Raw genomic sequence first — 20,865 nt, forward strand, 5'->3', positions numbered from 1 at the left:
AATTCTCTAACTTAATTATTTAGGTAGGTTGAATGGTTTAGTACCACTGTATAAAGTCTCAATGCAATACATCAAGTAGTTGTTGAGATATTAACCTTTGTGTGCTTTAATACATGCAAAACCAGAGTTTTAAGTCAAATAAAAAGGCCAATAATTTAAACTAAGTTCATGACAGTAATAAATTAAACAGTGTTGTTGTTTTTTTAAAACATATCTAATGCAATACATGGTGCATTTGTGGTGATAATTACTTAAAGATGCTAACATGCAAAACCTTAACCAAGGTGTGACTCCAAAGCCGATGATAGGGTGAGTAGTATAGCTCTCCTTATTCTTTGCATAGTCAAGCGAAAAGCTGAAACTACCAGTGCAATAGTCACACAAATATTCTCGTTGTATTCTAACACCACACTTATCTTGAGAGTCTTTATTTCCGAAGAGTTTTAAATCAAATAGTCTTTAACATTAAACAAGCATTATTAATACCAGGTACCACAAATACTTTAATAAGTGTTACAGGGCTTCCATTAATAAGCTGTACTACCTGTACAAACAGCATACACTCTACACTTACTTATTTCTGCTTAAAAGCAAAACATGTCAAAGTACTTGTTGATTTCTTATATCACAAAGTCAGCCGGACATTCAAAATCACTAACAAACTTATGTGTCTAAGTTTTTCTTAACTAAGATGCTTTAACATGTGTTCATATAACGAAAATTGAACTCAACAATGTATGGCAAAACAATCTTTATATCGGTAACTAAAATGTTACCAATTAAATGCAATTCAAAAAGATAAACAAATCAAGCAAGACCAGGTAGGAAGTGCCTACGCACTGGAAGGATAGTGAAAATGAGAGTGAAAATATCTTGTCTAATCTTGAGAAATAAAAAAGTCACCTTTATCTGTGTAATAGCAGCTATACGGTAAGTTTATTTGAGCATCTTTCTCATTTCCCGGATTTTTTGGCTCATTTTTTTCTTTGCTGACTTTCCCATTTCTTTTTTCAATTTCTTCATTTCCCGTATTTCCGATAAAACGGCATTACGCTCACCTAGAATATCAGAACTGAACGGTGGCATTGGAACTGTCTCCTTCATTTTTCTGAGGAAAAACACGCGGATGTTTACCTGGTCCCAAAGCTGTTGGCCATGAGCTTGCTTAAGATGGTTCACGATATTTTTGAAAGATGAAAGGCAGCGACAACAATACTTGCAGTACAACATGGTAACACAATTCTCTCTTGGTGAGAAATATGAATGGCCAGTAGACTTGAAGTGTGAATCCAGCTGATACAGCTTTTTAAAACTTGTTTTGCACACTGGACATTCTTGATATCTCTTTGCTATGGGGTAAGTAAACCAAGTATCTGCCTCTACAGTAGCGAGCCCATATCCCATTTCATTCCCAGTATGGACCTTGTAGTAGTGTTCTGTACATTGGAACGGATTAATAAACACATCATAGCAATCTGGGGCGGGGCAAACAATCGCAGTGTTGATAAAAAGAGCGGGGGGGTATTTAATGACAGACGGGGTGTTGATGACCACTTCACCTGAATTGCTACGTGACAACTCGCTCGCACTGGCGTGCTCTGCTGATTTAAAATGATCCCTCATTGCAATTTCTTCCTCGTTTTCTACACTGCAGTAATCACATTTGTAGAATACTGACTTTCTGCTTGTACCTGTATTTGTAAACAGCTCCTGATATGATGTATTGATGAGTTTATGTTTCTTGGACATTGCCGAATCTTTGACTAATCCCTGTCCCCTCTGAAGCGGGGAAAAAAGCAGATCCTTTGTTTCGAAACTTTTGGAGTACTGTATGACCAGATACTGTTTAATACCCTTTTTTCTGTGCTTTTGTTCCAAATGGTGACAGATATCCTGGAATGATTGACAGAGCAAATCATGGTGCAAACAGACAAACAAGGTGGAATGGTCCTTTTTCACTTTAGTGAAAGGTAAGTGATGGGATACAAGGCAGTGTTGCATGTATTCCTTGTGGGAATGGTTCACCTTGCCACACACTTCGCACACGCAGCTCTCTGGGAACGTACACAGTGTTTCTTGCATCACTTCACTCAGGCCATACTTGTGCTGGGTATGAGTACTGTCATGGCTGAGGCTGTAATGCATTCCACATTCATGAATGGTTTTGAAATTTGCTCTGCATGACACACAGACAACAAGCTTGCTGGTAAATGGACGCCCAACTTTGAACGACAATGGTGGTGTCCAGGATGACACCAGTTCTCCTGACAATGTTGCCATGTATGCTGTTGCTCTATAGTGGCCACATTCCTGAAGGTGTTTCTCCATTAACTGCCTATCTGCCTGTTGAAAGTCACAAAGATCACACTTATAACAACGGTTAACTTCTACGTTTTTTACATTCGAACCAGGTTCATCCTCATTACTCTTTTCAATGTCAATTGAGACTACAACATCATCATGTTGAGGCTTGTCTTCAACCAGTTCACCTTCTTCCACTTCTGTTCCTTCAACGCCCTCTACAATTACTAAATCTTCATCCACATTATCCTCATCTGACACTGTATAAACCTCCTGCCCATCTGTGACTCCTACAATCATACATTCAGAGTCAACTGAGGTGATGGTGGTGTTGGAATCAGGATTGAGCGTCTCCTTGGTGTTAGCTGAATCTCCAACATCTTTTGCACTTTCTGATTGTGTGGTAGCTGAGTCTTCTAGATCTTCAGGTTTCTTGCTAGAGTTCTCATGTCCATTATCGTGATATCCTGCATGTATATGCTCGATTTTTTTCTCTTTGTCTGCTTTTGAATCTGACGTAGTGGAACTTGTGCTGGCCTTGTCTGAGGTTCCCTTGTAGTCCAGAACAAACAGTTCCCCAGCCCCAGAATCTGAAGCTGTCTTAAGGCTGTGGTCATCTGGAGGGCTGGCTGTAGCTCTCTGTCCAGCAGCTGTGGGTCTAAAATCTTCACCTAGAAATAAAGTAGTTTAGCATACTGTTAGCTTAGAACTGGATGGATGAATATTAAGTTTGTTATCCAATAATGACAAATTGCATTATAAAACCTCTTAAAAGTTTTATTACTTCAATCAGTTCAATTTAAAATAATTTGTTCGACTCCTTCCACATTTAATAAAACAATTAAAATGTTAAACAATTCAATAATACAAACTTCTGTCAAATTGTGTGCATCATGTACATAGATATCTTGAATGATTTTACAAAAGAATATGTATGACCACAAATATGATCTATTAAGCTAAGAAATAAGTTTTCAGACACTATTTTTTTTCCATGAAGCAGTACTGTGGTACATAATCATAAGTCTCTATAAAATTGAGTTTGACTGATATTGGCAAGATGTTTAAAAAAGTTATTTCTCTTCGCAACAATGGCATTAATTTAGAAGATTAAATCACCTCCAACATCTCCACTTTCATAGTTCCCATCAACTTGTTGTCCATACTGCTCCCCTGCCTCCCTGTGCTTGGGAAGATCTGACTCTGAGAAGTATGTCGAGTGCCTCCCCCACACATCCTGAGCCCTGTTATCATACAACCCAGTTTTCTGGGAAATCCTCTGCCAAGTCACCGAGGTCTGTCTCTCCAGTATTAAGCGCAGGTTGTTGACAGAGTGTTGTAGCATCCTGGTTAAGGGAAACCATGTAAAACAATATATACTTTTTTTTTTAAATGAGTACGGGTATTAGTTTACATTCGGCCAAATTTTCCTCCTCAAAACTTAAAGTATATAATTTTCCCTACCTAGGTAAAAAAATCCCTTTGTTGAATATAAGGTTTGAACAGAAGTTTGACATTATATGAATCATACTAGTAATTTTCCCCTTTTTGACAAAAAAACTCTATTTTACAAAGGGCTCTGCCATCATTTCCTTAAAACTGGAAAAAAACAAACTTAAATTTATATTACGTAATTAATCAATAAATAACATAGCATAATCTTTACTTTTTCAAAAATTAGTTAATTTTAAAGACTATTTTATTTTTCAACTGCTAAATGTCAACTATATTTGTTCATATTTTTATTGTTAGAGAATGAATTATCATACACACACCGAATGCAATGACTATTTTTTATTTTTTGATGACTACCTTGGCTCATATTCCCCATTGTAGTTGTTAAGACGTACATCATCCTGCTCCCAGTCCCTGCCCGACATCTGAAATGATTATTCAATATACATCCCAGAATATATCATCAATTTCCTTCACTGCAAGTCCACCAATGCCAAGTATGCATTCATTGGTATATTTTTAACTTTGAAATTAGCACAAGCCCACCAGGTCTTCACACGTAAAATACTTCCTTGGCTTTCCAAAATTATGGATTTATACAGCAGGGCTTGTTGAAAGTTTTAATGCCAAGCACTAGTATGAGAATTTGGGCTTGTTCATCCAAAAGCATTATTTCGGTGGTTGTTTATAGAATGCAAGCACATTCAGGGAAACTTTCTTATTGTTTAGACATTCTTGCACTTAAACAGTCTGCCAAAAACAGACTCTGGCAGTCAGTTTTATGGACTAAAATTGTGATGGGCAATGTAAACATTGTGCCGAGTGGCAACAAAACATTATAATGTTTTTATAAACATGTATCCTTTAAAACCTTACATGTAACTGTGAAATTACATATCAAGTGCCTGGTAATTATCAATCAGGTGCTTGAAACGTCTCAGCATATACAGTACTGATACTTTTCATCAGGTAAGGAGTGTAAAGCCTCCAGTTGCTTACAAAAAAACAACATTTTACCTCTGTTGGGAATCACAATGGCAGTGTGCATGAGCAAAAAGCACACCATAAAATACGGGCAAGTCAGGTAAGACGATACAGTATAATTCCTTTTTTGTGTAGACAACATTATACATCGTAAGAAAATATTGATACCCTGATACAACTCATTTTGTATGTATATCTACTGTAGTTATTTTAATGACAAAATATAAAATCTATTCTTTACTTGTTTAAATATTCCTCTTTCTTAAACATAATAGATATAAACAAAACATGCTTCAGGGTAAGATTCCCGATTTAGATGTTAATTTTATGAAGTGTCAGAGAACTTCTTTAGCCCAAATAAGGACAGATTTTTTTTAATAAATTTTTATACATATGGCAAATCCTTCAAATACAAATTGTTTTGCACCATTTTAGCGCAGTTGTTCCGATTGGGATTCTGTAGTGTGTGTGGGCTAGTGTTCCGGCGGTCGTGGGTTCGTGCCCCACACCGGGCGCACTTTTCCTCCCATGTTTACTTTACTTGTGGCAGCGGTAAACGGCATGAGTGCCTCCGTCGGCCTTTAAAGTTAATAGGGGGAGGAGTGTGGTGTGTGTGGGCTAGAACAAGTCGCCCGGTCAGCTCAGTTGGCTAGAGCTCCGTGCTAGTGTTTCGGCGGTCGTGGGTATGAGCCCCACACCGGGCGCACTTTTCCTCTCGGGTTTACTTTAATTCTGGGTTAAAGCATATTACAGTATGTCTATAAAAGCTCATAAAAACAAGACAAATCACATTTAAATGTTATTTCATATCAGTTTTTTGCACACGAAGTAAATATCCAACAAAAAAAATATATGAGTTTCAGGTGTTTTTTCATCCTTTACTGTCAAAAGTGTTATGTACATGAAACAGACAACAGTTTTGCATGCAGTTTACACATGCAAATCTGTTGTCTGTTTTATTTAAAGCTTTGTTAACCAAATTTAATTAAACAGGTGAAACAGATTAAATTCTTATGGTGCAAAATATTTTTCAATTACAAGGTAAAATATGAATATAACCTTTTCTAATACTTATCTATATCAAAAACATGAAATAATTATCTAAATATTTTTTTATATTTTTTAAAAAATCCCCCTTTTTTTACTGTACTGTTTGGACGTTTATGGATAAAGAGAACATCTATTATTTAGACTAAGAAGTTCTTCTGTCAAACTTAAATTGGACCACTTCTATTCACCTCATTGGAGTCTACGAAATAAGTTATAAAGTGATTTAATTTCATGTTATGTCGCATGATGTAGTATGTGTGGGCCCGGTTAGCTCAGTTGGTTAGAACTTAGAGCGCCATGCTAGAGATCCAGCAGTCATTGGTTTGAGCCGTCGGATGCAAAAGTTAATGGAGAAGGATGTGTGGGTCAGAACCAGCTGCCCAGTAAGTGCCAGTGTTGCTACGAAATTAAGTTATAATGTTATTCAATTTCATGTTATTTTTGCATTATGTAGTGCGTGTGACTGTGGGTAAGAACTAGTCTAAAATTATAGACGTGTTATACAGGATTCTTCCAATCCCTAATGTCTAAACTGGTTTGTGCAAAAAACGGGGGTGTTTTGAAAAATATTAAAATTGTATTAAGTGAAGTATTTTATGGTTTAAATTGATCATTAAGATTTATATTCATATTAAACCATGTAAGTGAAGTTATTTTGCACAAAACAAGCATTTAATGCATTAATGCATTAAAACACATTTTTTACCTTTCCAATAAAACGAAAGTTGACCGACACAGACAACAATTATGCCAAGCGGAACAACTCGACCCAATCGTAATAACTAGGCCACCTCCGACAAGCTTCGAGATAGACCTCGTGAATACAATCGTAACAACTCAGCCATGGCCGAAATGTTTGGATTGTTTAAAAATTGTGCCCTAAAGACTTGCAGGTGCCCTTCATGTATATATCGCTATGTTTTGACAGTAAAAAATGAAAAAAAACACGTCAAACTCATAATTATTCGTAGGATATGACATTTTTATGTATGGAACTGATATAAAATAACATAATCTGGTAATATTTCTTGTTTTTATGATATTTTTTAGATGCTAAATGCTTTAACCCGGAAGTCCGATCGGATTAACCTGCTCAGTTAGTTGCCGTGCTAGTGTTCTAGCGGTCGTGAGTTGAACCTCCTTTTCTTTCCAAACTGAAATCTATTCTGCAAATTCATAATAACTTGGTGAACTGGAGTGATTTTACATAGAACAAGAAGGGCAATTTCGTTGTGTGCTGTGACCCACAGTACGTCCACAACATAGTCTAAAATAATAGATGTGTTATACGGGATTCTTCCAATCCCTAACGTCTAAACGGGAATGTGCAAAAAACGGGGGTGTTATAAAAATATTGAAATTGTTTTAAGTGAAGTAGTTTATGGTTGAAATTGATCTTAAGAGTTATATTCATATTTTACCATGTAAGTGAAATGTTATTTTGCACCAAACAAGCATTTAATGCATTAAAACAAGTTGTTTACCTTTCCAATAAAACGAAAGTTGACTGACACAGACAACAATTATGCGAAGGGGAACAACTCGATACAACCTTAATAGCTTGGCCTCCTCCGACAAAGCTTCGAGATAGACTTTGTTATACAATCGTAACAACTCGGCCATGGCCGAAATGTTCCGAGCGATTTAAAACTGTGCCCTAAAGCCTTGCAGGTGCCCTTCATGTATCTATCGTTATGTTTTGACAGAATGAAATGAAAAAAAGCCATCAAACTCATAATTATAAGTTGGATATTTATTTTTTTGTGTACGGAACTAATATAAAATAACATAATCTGGTAATATTTCTTGTTTTTATGATATTTTATAGACGCTATATGCTTAAACCCGGAATCCTGATCGGAACAACTACCCACTTTTGATACTAAACAATTTGTATGTCAAGGATTTGCCATATCAAAAATCTAAAAAAAATCCGTCAACGTACAATTATTTAGACTAGTCAACAACATTACCACTTACAGTGCGAATTTGTTTGAGTACGAATCGATGTTGTTGTTTTGGTTCTCTAATCAAACCTTGGTGCCAATGTAAAGGACTTTAACCCGCAGTTAACATATTATTTTGGATGAAAACCTTCATGTATTCTTTTTTTTTGCCATTAGAACATTTTGTAATCACCTTTTCTGAGTTTAAGGTACCAACACGCTGCCCTAAGGTACAATCCTATGCAGGGTAAAGACAACGAACATGCAAAAATGAACAAAAACATTACCATGAATCTGCTACATATATATTTATTTCATAGATTGTTTTAATTTAATAGCAAATAAAGCGTATGGTCGTTAAAAGCGATATCATTATAATAATATTGTACTGCTGTATATATTCGTTATAATTTACGAAACGCACAAATCAATCATTCTCTGTAAAATAGTTTAATGCGTGTACAGTATAAGTAAACTGTTGATTAACAATACGGCCAAACGAAATTTGCGTGTGCGTTCTTGGTGCAAACCCTAAAATTAGATACAAATCAAGTTCCACTGTTTACTTAAATACTTATAAGAATGTATTGTTTATAGTATTTGGATACGTAGTTGAAAAGGCTTTCCTTACTATAGCAATGTACACCTTTTCACCTTCCTTAACCAACAAATATTTGTTACCGTTTTGTGATTTATTTAGCGTGTAAATGGATAAAAGAACATAATTTTTTCGAAGTTAATGTTAATTTGAGGATCCCATTGGACATAAGTTAAATAACTTCAATAGGTTATCATGACTTTGTCTCACATATTTTAGTTCTTTAGTAACGTATGTGTCCAAAATATGTTTTGATGTTGTAATTTATTATAGATATCATCCCTAATTCTATTTAACAGACTGTGATATAGCTACATGTGCCATTTGGTGTGTTACTATGACATATATACTTAAATGGCATCATTTTGAGAAGTTGTTTAGTTTGTGACAGGAATTTCCCGTGCGCAGTTCATGTGACCTTCCGCTAGTCATGGTAACCGCCACAGTTCCGTTTTTGTGTCATCGCTTTGTCATGCTACTGGCTCCTTTTACATTTGATTTGCTTTTTGAAAGGTTTACCTGTAAAACATTTCTTTGAAACAAAGGTGTTCTGCTGTTTGGGTTAAAAAAAGTACATTTTCTGCCTATAATATACTCAATAACTTGAACAATATTAATGGTCTTGTCGAAGGGTAGAATTTGTCCCAATTACAAGCCGATCAAGTAACATCTCATCAGAATTGACAAACTCACAGTCCTCACGAACAATATAAACCGGTCAATATTGTCTGTGCAATGCACTTGGTTGTAGATTTGGTAACTTGCGCATAATAGGTTTAGCTTTGGCTGCATTTGGCCCTTGGATTTTTAAATGTACATGTACGTGTCTAGTGTTTTTGCTTTCTTCGTGTCAAAACCAAACGGGACGTACCGATTGTGCACAGACTATCCATAAACAGGTAAAGTGAATTATGTGACCAAACGAACTCATTTCCCATATCCATTTTTGATGATATCATGCAAAGCTAAAGTGGGAAGAATGAAACTTGTGACCACATTTGATATTTGTTCTCATCGGATTCTGACAACTCCAATTACAGACCGAGCTAGGGAGATAACTTTGAAAACTGTTAGTAAATAAATGGCCTTATTTAAAACTTGTTGATGATTTCCCTTTCTCTTTTGCACCTGGTTGTCGTAAAAATGTCTACATTGTTTTTTTAGCGAAGACCTAATTTATGCTAAGTGCAAGTCAAATGAATGTCATTTGCAAAAACAATGAGGTTGGTAGTGAACTTAATGCAAACGATTTTCTCTATTAAAGCAAACATACACAAATGGAATATTCTTTGGACAACAAATATATGCTACCACAGGAACGTAACAACTGCCCCTAATTGGCATTTAGAGAGTGAAAGCCGTTTTTTAAAAAAATGAAATGTAGGTTTTTTGAAAGATGGATTTGTGATAGAACATGAAAGTGACGAATGCCTGGGCCCATTTTCACTAACCGTATTGAAACTCGATACACAAAACCGCAAATCCAGACTTTCTTGTGAAAGAAGTATCAGCAAAGAATTATTAAGATTATGAATATTTGCTGTTAAATTTAAAAACAACATTTCTTAGTAAAGACCCTGATATGAGCCATAAAGATGGACAACTTTTTTCATTTAATATACGATACTATATCAATACACATTCTATAAAGCTTGATCAAAATCTAAATTAAGTGTTACAAAGGTACAGCTGAGACACGAATGATTCCCATGAATTCCCCATTGGGCTCCATTAACTGCTAAATGTGATATTGACCTGTACGGCGAGAGCACGTATGTATGCGAGATACATCGTCCAAAACTGCTATACTTAATTCTATGAGATTTGATCGCCGAAACTTACAACTGAGAAACAACGTATATTTGAGCACGAAGTGTAACCTTAACCGTGGCCATTGAGATGAGAGAATTATCGAATGCCAAACCCGACGCACCTACATGTAGCTTCTGCTGTACAATTCTGTGAAGTTTGATAAAGCTCCAATAATAAGAGACAAAGTTATCGCTATGAACTTCCTACCAGGTTCCATACCACTAAGTGTTACAATAACCGTTTAACTTTGGTGAAAGCACGAATGCAATGCGCGACATACATTCCCATGCTGCTCTAAAATTGTGTGAAGTTTGGTCGAAATCAAATAGACGTCGAGAAATTTACATCTGATAAGAACTCTTGCTCGGAATTCATTAAACGCTTAGTGTGGACTGAACATAGGGTGTGTGCGAGGCGAGCGCACGACTGTTATGCGCGACAAACGAAATCCGATTATAACTGTTGATGTTGTCATCCACCGCCCCCTTTGGACCGACGGATATCGTATCATTTTGGATGATATGCCGGATGACGAGGTTATGTACGCCGGATTCTACTATGATACAACAAACTGAATGCGGGTATCATGATAAGTAGTGGCACATGCATTAAGTTACTGTCATCTGATGTTTCTTTCGACATTTAGAGTCACATGCGATGAGCACAGGCAGACCAATTCAGAAGCTCAAGTAAAACAGTAAGTAACATTAGAATCAGTTGTCAGCATAATAAGCATTCATGCGACGTAAACAAAGAAGAACATTTTGACCAACTTTCTTAAATTGAAACATAAGAGTTTGGTTTCAAAATATTAAAGTATATGACATATTGTTCGCGAGGTGAAATATGGATGGACATTCTCAATTTTTGGTGTTCACCTAGTTTAAAAGTTTGTGTTTTGTCGTACCTAAAAGTATTATTCGGTATAGGATTTTAACGATTCTAGTAGTACTCGTTACATCTCAGGCGCATTTGTTTTGCATATACATCGGGATCATCCCGCTTTAATGTCGTCTCATTAATAATGATATAACATTTTATTTATTATTTTACGATATGAATTATTATGAAGGATATGAATTATTTTGAGATCAAATATTGCCCATATTTGCGTTGACATTTTTTTAATATTTATTTGCCCGAGACGTGCGAAAGGAATGCGCCCAAAAGTGAGACGAGTTTTACCACTGAAAGCACTTTGCACCGGCACTTTCTGCAATTTTTATTTTTTCAATTTTAAGACGATAAAATGGATAAAGGTGACATCGACACCCTTAAACTAGCTGTAGCCACAATCTTTGAACCATCATCTAGTCCGCATGATAGATTAAGAGCACAGCAGGTTAGAAAGTAGAGACTGTACACATGTGTTACACTTGAAAGTCAGTCAAGAGTGTCAGTGTCACAGGGATAAGAAATTATTTTGACATAATAAAGATCCCATCGGAATTCCGGGTTAAAGCATATTGCGTCCATAAAATATCATAAAAACAAGAAATATTACTAGATAATGTTATTTCATATTAGTTCCGTTTACAAAAAATAAAGATCCAACGAATTATTATGAGTTTGATGTGGTTTTCTTCATTTCATTCTGTCAAAACATAACGCAAGGCTGCAGTTCACAGTTTTACAACAATCGGAGCACTTCGTTCATGGCCGAGTTTTTACGATTGTATTTACAAGGTCTATCAAGAAGCTTGTTGAAGGTGGGATTGTATTTACAAGGTCTATCACGAAGCTTGTTATTACGATTGGGTCGAGTTGTTTCGCTTGGCATAATTGTTGTCTGTGTCAGTCAAGTTTCGTTTTATTGGAAAGGTAGATCATGCGTTTAATGCTTGTTTTGTGCATAATAGCTTTGTACTGGTAAAATATGAATATAAACCTTTATTATCCATTTCAAACATAAAATTATTCACTAAATACAATTTCAATATTTTTCAAACCCACCCAGTTTTTGCCCAAACCGGTTTAGACGTTAGGGATTGAAAGAATCCCGTATAACATGTCTATTATTTTAGACTAAATAATAACCTGCTCACGGTTGGTTTGTTTCTGTTGTTAGTCACAATAATGTGCGTATAAGGAACTTTTTTAACGAAACCGGGTGAACTCGGCCCAATTACCTTTTCGGCTAGCCACAATAATGCGCATTTAGGGAACTATTTTTAACATTTGGACATTCATTTTTACTCATGACATAAGAAGAAAGATTCAACTGATTCATACCAATGTTAAATGTATTTTTCAATTGTAACTCCACAATATTTAACACTGCATTGTTTAAGACAAACACAAAAGTTACATTTAATATTTTGAGCTCTTTTTCCACTTTCATGTTTCATGAAACATAAATTCAGATCGATCTGTCAACAAAGCATCGCCATTTTTTGTGTCGCCTGAAAAGACGACATATAGGGGTTACTTTTGTCGGCGGCGGCGGCTTCCGCGTCCCATTTTCGCTTGTCCGGGGTATATCTCCTAAACTATTAGTGGTATCAACTTGAAACTTCATATGTAGATAGATCTAAATGAGGGCAAGTGCAGTGCACAAGAACTGTTGCTCTTGCTTCCATATTTTTAGAGTTATTGCCCTTTGTTATTTTTCATGCTTAAAGTTTTGTCCGGGGCATATCTTGTACAATATAAGAGTTATCAACTTGAAACTTCATATGTAGATAGATCTCATGGAGGGCAAGTGCAGTGCACAATAACAGTAACTCTTGCTTTCTTAGTTTTAAAATTATTGCCCTTTGTTAAATTTCATGCTTAAAGTTTTGTCCGGGGCATATCTTAAAGAATATAAGAGGTATCAACTTGAAACTTCATAGCTAGATAGATCTCATTGAGGGCAAGTGCAGTGCAGAATAACAGTAACTCTAGCTTTCTTAGTTTTAAAGTTATTGCCCTTTGTTAATTTTCATGCTTAAAGTTTTGTCCGGGGCATATCTTGAAGAATATAAGAGGTATCAACTTGAAACTTCATAGCTAGATAGATCTCATTGAGGGCAACTGCAGTGCACAAGAACCGTTACTCTTGCTGCCATATTTTTAGAGTTATTGCCCTTTGTTAATTTTCTTGCTTAGGTTTTGTCCGTGGCATATCTCGTAAACTATAGGAGGTTTCAACCTGAAACTTATTCCGTAGGTATATCTGATTGAGGGTTCAAATGCCACCTACACTTGAAAGTTAAATGGCAACATCATTGTCTATAAATGAATAAAATGCCAATCTAACAGCTATAATGTCGACAGTAAATAATTCGTCAGGCGACACATCTGACTCGCGGAGTTCTAGTTTAACTACCTAGCAGGTGCCCATTATCTTTCTGCTCAATATACTTAGCACACACTTGACACAGATACTCAACACTTGGTATTATTCAATACTCAGACTGCAAAATAGATTAATATAACATGTTACTCAGGATTAGGGAAGAAATGAAGAGGTATTCAGTACACAAGGGGGAAGGAGGCGTTCAGGGAATGACTGGCACTCTATTTCAGCACTTTTCAGCAGAGGACCAGTCAGAATGCTTTCAACCAGTTTAAAATGAAGCTTCTAAATTTTCTCTTTCAAACTTGTATACAATATAAATGGTAATAATATCTTGAACAAGTTCTATTAACAGCTACACTTTACTCTCAGGTCAATAATTTGCACAGACTTTGTCGCTCTCTAACTTGGAAAATTTTATAAACCCAATCTACACAAGCAGGTGACAATGTTAACAGTTTAAGGGCATAACATCACAACCATTTTTGATACCAGAGTTTTGGTTGTTTTATTGTCAAACTTTTACCAAATAGACAAGATCTTACCAAATACAAGTGCCAAATTGCACTATTTACTTTAGAGTACAGTCGAACCCCGTTGGCTCGAACTCCAAGGGACAAGCAAAAATACTTTATTAAGCTTCAGAAATTTCGAGCCAATCGGGAATGTTTACCTTCAGTTTTAAGACAAAGTCCTTTACATCTAGTTTGAGTCAACAAGGAGTTCGAGCCAAGCGAGTTCGCGCCAACGGGTTTCGACTGTAGTTGCTATTAAATTCTCAAAAAGTGTCTGTTTGTTTTAGCTCACCTGTCACTTTGTGACAAGGTGAGCTTTTGTGATCGCCTTTTGTCCGGCATCCGTCGCGCGTAGTGCGTCGTCCGTCAACAATTTACTTAAAAGACATCTCCTCCTTAACCGCTGGGCCAATATTAATAAAACTTCATAGGGATGTTCCTTGGGTGGTCTTCTATCAAAGTTGTTCAAAGAATTCAATTCCATGCAGAACTCTGGTTGCCATGGCAACCAAAAGGAAAAACTTTAAAAATCTTCTTCTCCCAAACCACAAGGCTTAGGCCGTTGATATATGGTAGGTAGGATCACCAAATGGTCCTCTACCAAGATTGTACAAATTATGGCCCTTGGGTCAAAATTGGCCCCGCCCCGGGGGGTCATGGGTTTTCTCTATATGTTTATAGTGAAAACTTAAAAAATCTTCTCCTCTGAACTTACTTGGCCTAGAGCTTAGATATTTGGCATGATTCATCGTCTAGTGGACATCTACAAAGTTTGTTCAAATTATAGCCCTTGGGTCAAAATTGGCCCCGCCCCAGGGGTTCATGGGTTTTCTCTATATGTTTATAGTGAAAACTTAAAAAATCTTCTCCTCTGAACTTACTTGGCCTAGAGCTTAGATATTTAGCATGATTCATCGTCTAGTAGACCTCTACAAAGATTGTTCAAATTATGGCCCTGGGGTCAAAATTGGCCCCGCCCAGGGGGGTCATGGGTATTCTCTATATGTTTATAGTTAAAACTTCAAAAATCTTCTCCTCTGAACTTACTTGGACTAGAGCTTATATATTTGGCATGATTCATCGTCTAGTGGACCTTTACAAAGATTGTTCAAATTATGGCCCTGGGGTCAAAATTGGCCCCGCCCCGGGGGGTCATGGGTTTTCTCTATATGTTTATAGTGAAAACTTCAAAAATCTTCTCCTCTGAACTTACTTGGACTAGAGCTTAGATATATAGCATGATTCATCGTCTAGTGGACCTTAACAAAGATTGTTCAAATTATGGCCTTGGGGTCAAAATTGGCCCTGCCCCGGGGGGTCATGGGTTTTCTCTATATGTTTATAGTGAAAACTTCAAAAATCTTCTCCTTTGAACTTACTTGGACTAGAGCTTAGATATTTGGCATGATTCATCGTCTAGTGGACTTTTACAAAGATTGTTCAAATTATGGCCTTGGGGTCAAAATTGGCCCTGCCCCGGGGGGTCATGGGTATACTTGATATGTTTATAGTTAAAACTTCAAAAATCTTCTCCTCTTAACTTTATTGGACTAGAGCTTAGATATTTGGCATGATTTATTGTCTAGTGGACCTTTACAAAGATTGTTCAAATTATGGCCTTGGGGTCAAAATTGGCCCCGCCCCAGGGGGTCATGGGTTTTCTCTATATGTTTATAGTAAAAAAAATAAAAAATCACCTCTGAACTTACGTTGCTTAGAGCTTAGATATTTGGCATGATTCATCGTCTAGTGGACCTCTACAAAGATTGTTCAAATCATGGCCTTGGGGTCAAAATTGGCCCCGCCCCGGGGGGTTAGGGTATTCTCTATATGTTTATAGTTAAAACTTCAAAAATCTTCTCCTTTGAACTTACTTGGACTAGAGCTTAGATATTTGGCATGATTCATCGTCTAGTGGACCTCTACAAAGATTGTTCAAATTATGGCCTTGGGGTCAAAATTGGCCCCGCCCCGGGGGGTTAGGGTATTCTCTATATGTTTATAGTGAAAACTTCAAAAATCATCTCCTCTGAACTTACGTGGCTTAGAGCTTAGATATTTGGCATGATTCATCGTCTAGTGGACCTTTACAAAGATTGTTCAAATTATTGCCCTGGGGTCAAAATTGGCCACACCCCGGGGCTGATGGGTTTTCTCTATATGTGTTATAGTGAAAACTTAAAAAATCTTCTCCGAACTCACAAAGACAAGTAACGTCTTAATTTAAACGGGTAACATATTTAGTACACATACCAATTTTCAATATGGGCCACATACAACAATTAATAACAAATATACATATATAGATACACACGTAAAATCAAGTAGTGACAAGAGCTTAGATATTTGGCATGATATATCATCTAGTTGACTTGTGCCAATATTGTTCAATCTTTGGCCCTGGGGTCAAAAATTGGCCCCACCCGGGCGGTCATGGGTTTCCTTATATATGTATATGATGAAAACTTAAAAGATCTTCTTCTCCGAAACCAAAAGGCGAAGGCCTTAGATATTTGGTATGAAGCATCGTTTATTGGACCACTATTAAGATTGTTCAAACTTTAGCCCTGAGGTCAAAATTGGCCACGCCCCGTGTTCATAGGCTTAGGTTTTCAATATTTGTATATAATAGAAGCATAAAAAAAAAATTCTCTCCGAATTCACAAGGACTAGAGCTATTTGGCATAATACATCATTAAGTGGACCTCTACCTTTATTGTCCAAACTTTGGCATTGGGGTAAAAAATGACCCAGACTTCTAAAAAACCTTAACTACTTTGAACCATCCAGATTTCTTATCAAACCAATGCGCAATATATGACAGGTGAGCGATTCAGGGCCATTTGGCCCTCTTGTTTAGATAATATTTGTAAATATATACATGTAGTAAAAATAAATCGATGTGGAATCAATTTTAAACTGTTTATTACCTTAATACATACAACAATACATGCAATGTACCACACTATGACATAATGTTATTTTCTGATAAAAATTATATGTTTCAGATTTGTGAGAACTTCAAGGAGTCGTCTCCCCACTGTATCCAGTGTGGCCTGCTGCTGGCAGACAGACAGAACTCTCCCATCATTCGCCACTTTGGTCTCAAGCTTCTGGAACACTGCACCAAGTAAGTTGTGATGATCATCATGTGTCATTTGGCTCTAAGTAATGAATACATATTTTGTTGTCTGTACTGTGTTGTTTTGTAGAAAGATTTTTTTAATTTATAGTTTCTGAAAGGTCAGAATGTAGATCTGCAAGTAAACAATCAAATTTAAGTTAATTTATTTTAGATGCTCTTCTGTAAAGCTTGCTACAAACATACTTTTGTTCTTTTTTACTGTATTGTTTGCCACATGAAAGCTGTACAAGTATATCATATCAACTTTCAGGTACAGATGGAATAGTCTTACAAATGATGAAAAACAGCTGTTAAAGGCAAACTCTCTTCAATTGATCTCAGAGGTAACAATTCATGTGATAATTTTATTTATTATATGCCTATTGATTTTGTTTTCAATATCCAACAGCGAAATACAGCACTCCATATAAAAATCTGTATTACGCTATTGTCTTGTTTCAAATCAGTATCAGCACAGTAACATTTGTTGAATGCTACCTTTTACACACTGAAGTTTGTTTTCAATATAAACTTTCTAATCAGTAACATATTGTTTCAGGAACATGCTCTATTTCCTGAAGGAATTATTTTGAATGTACTAAGTTGCTGATTTGTTTTTATTTTCAAGAAAATGCACTAAATCATTCATGATGCTTCTAACTACTTGTATCACATATTGTTCAGTGTAAAAACATGCATCCATTTTGACAGCAATCTTTACAGGCGTTAACAGACCAAAATCTTCATGGCACACAATGTCGGAAAGGCGTCTCGTCAAACATAAAACATTACATTAATTTTAAAAATAATTGCTGTTATCAAGTATTTCATTAAACGAGATGACAGAGTACTGGCTATCCAGAGCTTTATAATGTTTTCTAGGGTACTGGTGATATTCTGGTGGAGGAATTGCACATCAAGGATGCTGTGTCCCGCCTCGTAGTCGAGATACTGAAACATGAGTGGCCAAACAACTGGACGAGCCTCATGGGCGATCTCTACCAGCTTTGCATTTCAGGGGTACGAAAGCATAGTTACATTGATATCAGTGTTTTTCTTCTCACCAATTTGGGGCTGAAATTGGGGTCCACTCCAAATGCTAAAACTTTCTTTGTTCCCGAATATGAAAATGAAATTGCCAATTTCTTTAAGATTTGTTTATTTTTTTAGATAAAAAAAAGATAGACCCAAAACTGTTTTTGTGTGGAAGAGTTGTGGTAATTTTAAAGAACTGAAATTTATCTCATTCTATTATTTCTTCTGTCTTATTTTTGAAAGCATTCTTATTCATTTGTTGGCAATTTTTTGTCAAAATGATATATTTTTCCCAATCAGAAAGGCTCCAGCACTATTCCCAAAATGGTGAAAAAAAACTCACTGGATATACAGATATTTATATCTAGTTTACTTCAGCTCATTGACCGCCTTGTTCAAGTCAGTAGCAGATTATGGATTTTCAAAGATACGGGGTTATATTGAAAGACATATGGCAGATTTCACGTTTTGGTGACCAAAAAGTTCCCGGCGAATATTGATTTTTAAAATTTATTGCAGATTTGTAATTTCAACATAATCTTTTACAGCAATTTCTTATCTATCATATTTTAGAACATTTGCAATGATTTATTCATGCATTTTTATAAAAAAAGAATTTTGTATCACCATACCATTTGTGCTAGTGTTACAATATTGCCGGTAAAAACTTGTTTTTTTTTTAATATTTTGATCCAAAGAAGTATTTTGTCTTGCACTAAATGGTTCATTTATCTATAAAACAGATTGTACAGACAAAAAATAAAGATTGTTTCGTTTTTCTCAAATAAATTTATTGAAACAAACCCTAATTGGACAACAAGACAGAAAATGTTTTCTGCAAACATAGGTTTTCTTTTTATATCAGATCAGATAAGCTATAAACATAAATGTTTTGTTGTGGTAATATAAATGTCTCTAGTATGGTGCAATTATCATTACCTTTGATATTAAACATATATATTATAAATTGCTAATTGTGAGTATGTGCTAGTGTTACCACAAAACAGAATGAGTAAGATTAGCAGTATGTCACATTAGCAGTTGGACAAAATGTTTCACAACAAATTAAAATACAGACCTACCACAGACTGTTTGAGCTTGATACAGTATAAAACAAACTATATAAATGATTGATAAACACGGTCAATTGATAATCACAAAAATTCTTAATTCTGTCCAATAAATAACGATATCAAACACGAAAGCAGTATGAATTCAATATAAACTACGTACCTAATGAATGAATACTTACAAACGATAGTTTACAGACGACATTGTTATGTTCGAATAATTGACTCTGGGAAAGTCATCAAATTTCAACGATTTTCTTGCTTTATTAAGCGCTTGTCTTAATGCTAGCGTGACATAATGTTAACGTTACATCGAAGGACAGAATGAGCCAAACTTGGATTAAGTTTTTATCAACGGTATTCACCACTATTTTTATCATTTCAATGTCAACTGTGAACCAGTCCAATATAAAAGTAATCGCTACCCGGATGTTAACCCTCAGTCGGTGTAAATTATTCACGAATAGAAAAGGTGCTATCGTCATGCTAAAATGGGACAGAATCGATTTTGAGTAACATTAACACATTTTTAGACCTAAAAAACTTTATGATCGGGAATGACCAATTTCTTGTTACATGCAATTCTGTTTTTATCCGACACGTAGTCTTTGTTTTCAGTGATTTAATAAAGGTGTGTTTAGGCTTAAAACAGTTAGCAGTGGATCATGTCTGCTAATGTTACACAACAATTCGAGGACAGATTACCGTAACGTTATCACCATGCGCAATTACCGAAAATTTAAGTATATTACGAACGAAATGCAATCATTTTAGATATATTATTGTTTTATTTAACATTTCTTGCAAACATTATTCAACAGACAAGAATAAAATAATTACCAGATGTTACTGAAAAGCATCCTCAAAAAAGTGGTATATTGGTACCGGGAAGATTTTCTGTCTTTTTTGTCCTAAATATCGGCATATTTTTACATTTTTTTACCTTATTTAACACAATATTTTCATTATTTTAATACAAATCACTTCTATTAGGTGTTCTTATTGGGTTGGGAAAGGCAATTGCTGTATATATGACGTTGACATGCAATAACAATAAATGAAAGCAAATGGGCCAAATAATTGCCTTTTTTGTGAAATCTGCCATATATCATATATTATTCGATGAATATAGATTTTTTTTGTCCAAAATTGATTTTGAATACTGCTCTGAATCCAAAGTTTAAAAAAAACAAAACTGTATAAAGAAAGCCATTCATGTATATAAATATATACGAAATGTTCTATGTTTGCTGTATACAGCCAACACAGACAGAGCTGGTAATGATGGTGTTCCTTCGTCTGATCGAGGACGTAATCACCTTCCAGAACCTTCAGACCCTGCGGAGACGGGAAATTGTCAACGCCCTCAATGTCAACATTGCGGAGATCTTCGAGCTGTTTGTAAACCTGCTACAGGAGCACTCAAATTCTGCTATAAACTTAGAAAATAGGGTAGGTTCAAAGTATTAGAACATGTCTTGTTATTATGATAGTAGAATACTTGGCTTTGGAATTGAATTCTATGATTTAAAAATTAAAACAGAAAGTTTTATTTTTGAAAGAAAACCAACCTGATTCATTTTACTTGATGATTGTATGGGAATTGTTTCCACTTTGCATTTAACCACATAAACTCTAGGAGCCATTTTAATAAATAAATAAATATATTAGTGTGAAATGACCTTATATTAAAAA

The 20,865-nt window shown here is 35.6% G+C and overlaps 2 protein-coding genes across 3 annotated transcripts in view; one reads left to right on the forward strand and one right to left on the reverse strand.

Annotated features, from left to right (window-relative positions):
* Window positions 1–412: 412 nt before the first annotated feature.
* On the reverse strand, window positions 413–7,971 carry LOC128209990 (uncharacterized). Of its 2 annotated transcripts, none has more exons than XM_052914275.1 (4): window positions 7,930–7,971; window positions 4,114–4,181; window positions 3,421–3,647; window positions 413–2,972 (listed from the first exon to the last, which is right to left on the reverse strand). In XM_052914275.1, the coding sequence occupies exons 2-4, from the start codon at window positions 4,179–4,181 to the stop codon at window positions 937–939; spliced, it is 2,331 nt and encodes a 776-aa protein (XP_052770235.1). In that variant the 5' UTR covers window positions 7,930–7,971; the 3' UTR covers window positions 413–936. The 2 variants fall into 2 exon arrangements, with proteins under 2 accessions (XP_052770235.1, XP_052770234.1); XM_052914274.1 differs by lacking the exon at window positions 7,930–7,971 and adding an exon at window positions 7,771–7,919.
* A 3,359-nt stretch (window positions 7,972–11,330) lies between these two features.
* Window positions 11,331–20,865, forward strand: part of LOC128208136 (exportin-5-like) — a 30,200-nt gene continuing 20,665 nt past the window's right edge. The window contains exons 1-5 of the mRNA XM_052911514.1: window positions 11,331–11,488; window positions 16,950–17,071; window positions 17,337–17,409; window positions 17,948–18,085; window positions 20,431–20,622. Of these exons, the coding sequence (XP_052767474.1) occupies window positions 11,396–11,488; window positions 16,950–17,071; window positions 17,337–17,409; window positions 17,948–18,085; window positions 20,431–20,622 (618 nt within the window). The 5' untranslated portion in view covers window positions 11,331–11,395. The remainder of the gene's footprint in view (window positions 11,489–16,949; window positions 17,072–17,336; window positions 17,410–17,947; window positions 18,086–20,430; window positions 20,623–20,865) is intronic.

The sequence above is a fragment of the Mya arenaria genome, chromosome 11 (genome assembly GCF_026914265.1).
Source record: "Mya arenaria isolate MELC-2E11 chromosome 11, ASM2691426v1".
NCBI lineage: Eukaryota > Metazoa > Mollusca > Bivalvia > Myida > Myidae > Mya > Mya arenaria.

Excerpts from the sequence above, each read along its gene's own strand:
- LOC128209990 (XM_052914275.1), bottom strand. The coding sequence starts at position 4,181 with ATGTCGGGCAGGGACTGGGAGCAGGATGATGTACGTCTTAACAACTAC. Across the intron at positions 3,648-4,113 it reads AATGGGGAATATGAGCCAAG|GATGCTACAACACTCTGTCA; the intron begins GTAGTCATCAAA and ends TCCCTTAACCAG. Across the intron at positions 2,973-3,420 it reads TGAAAGTGGAGATGTTGGAG|GTGAAGATTTTAGACCCACA; the intron begins GTGATTTAATCT and ends CTTTATTTCTAG.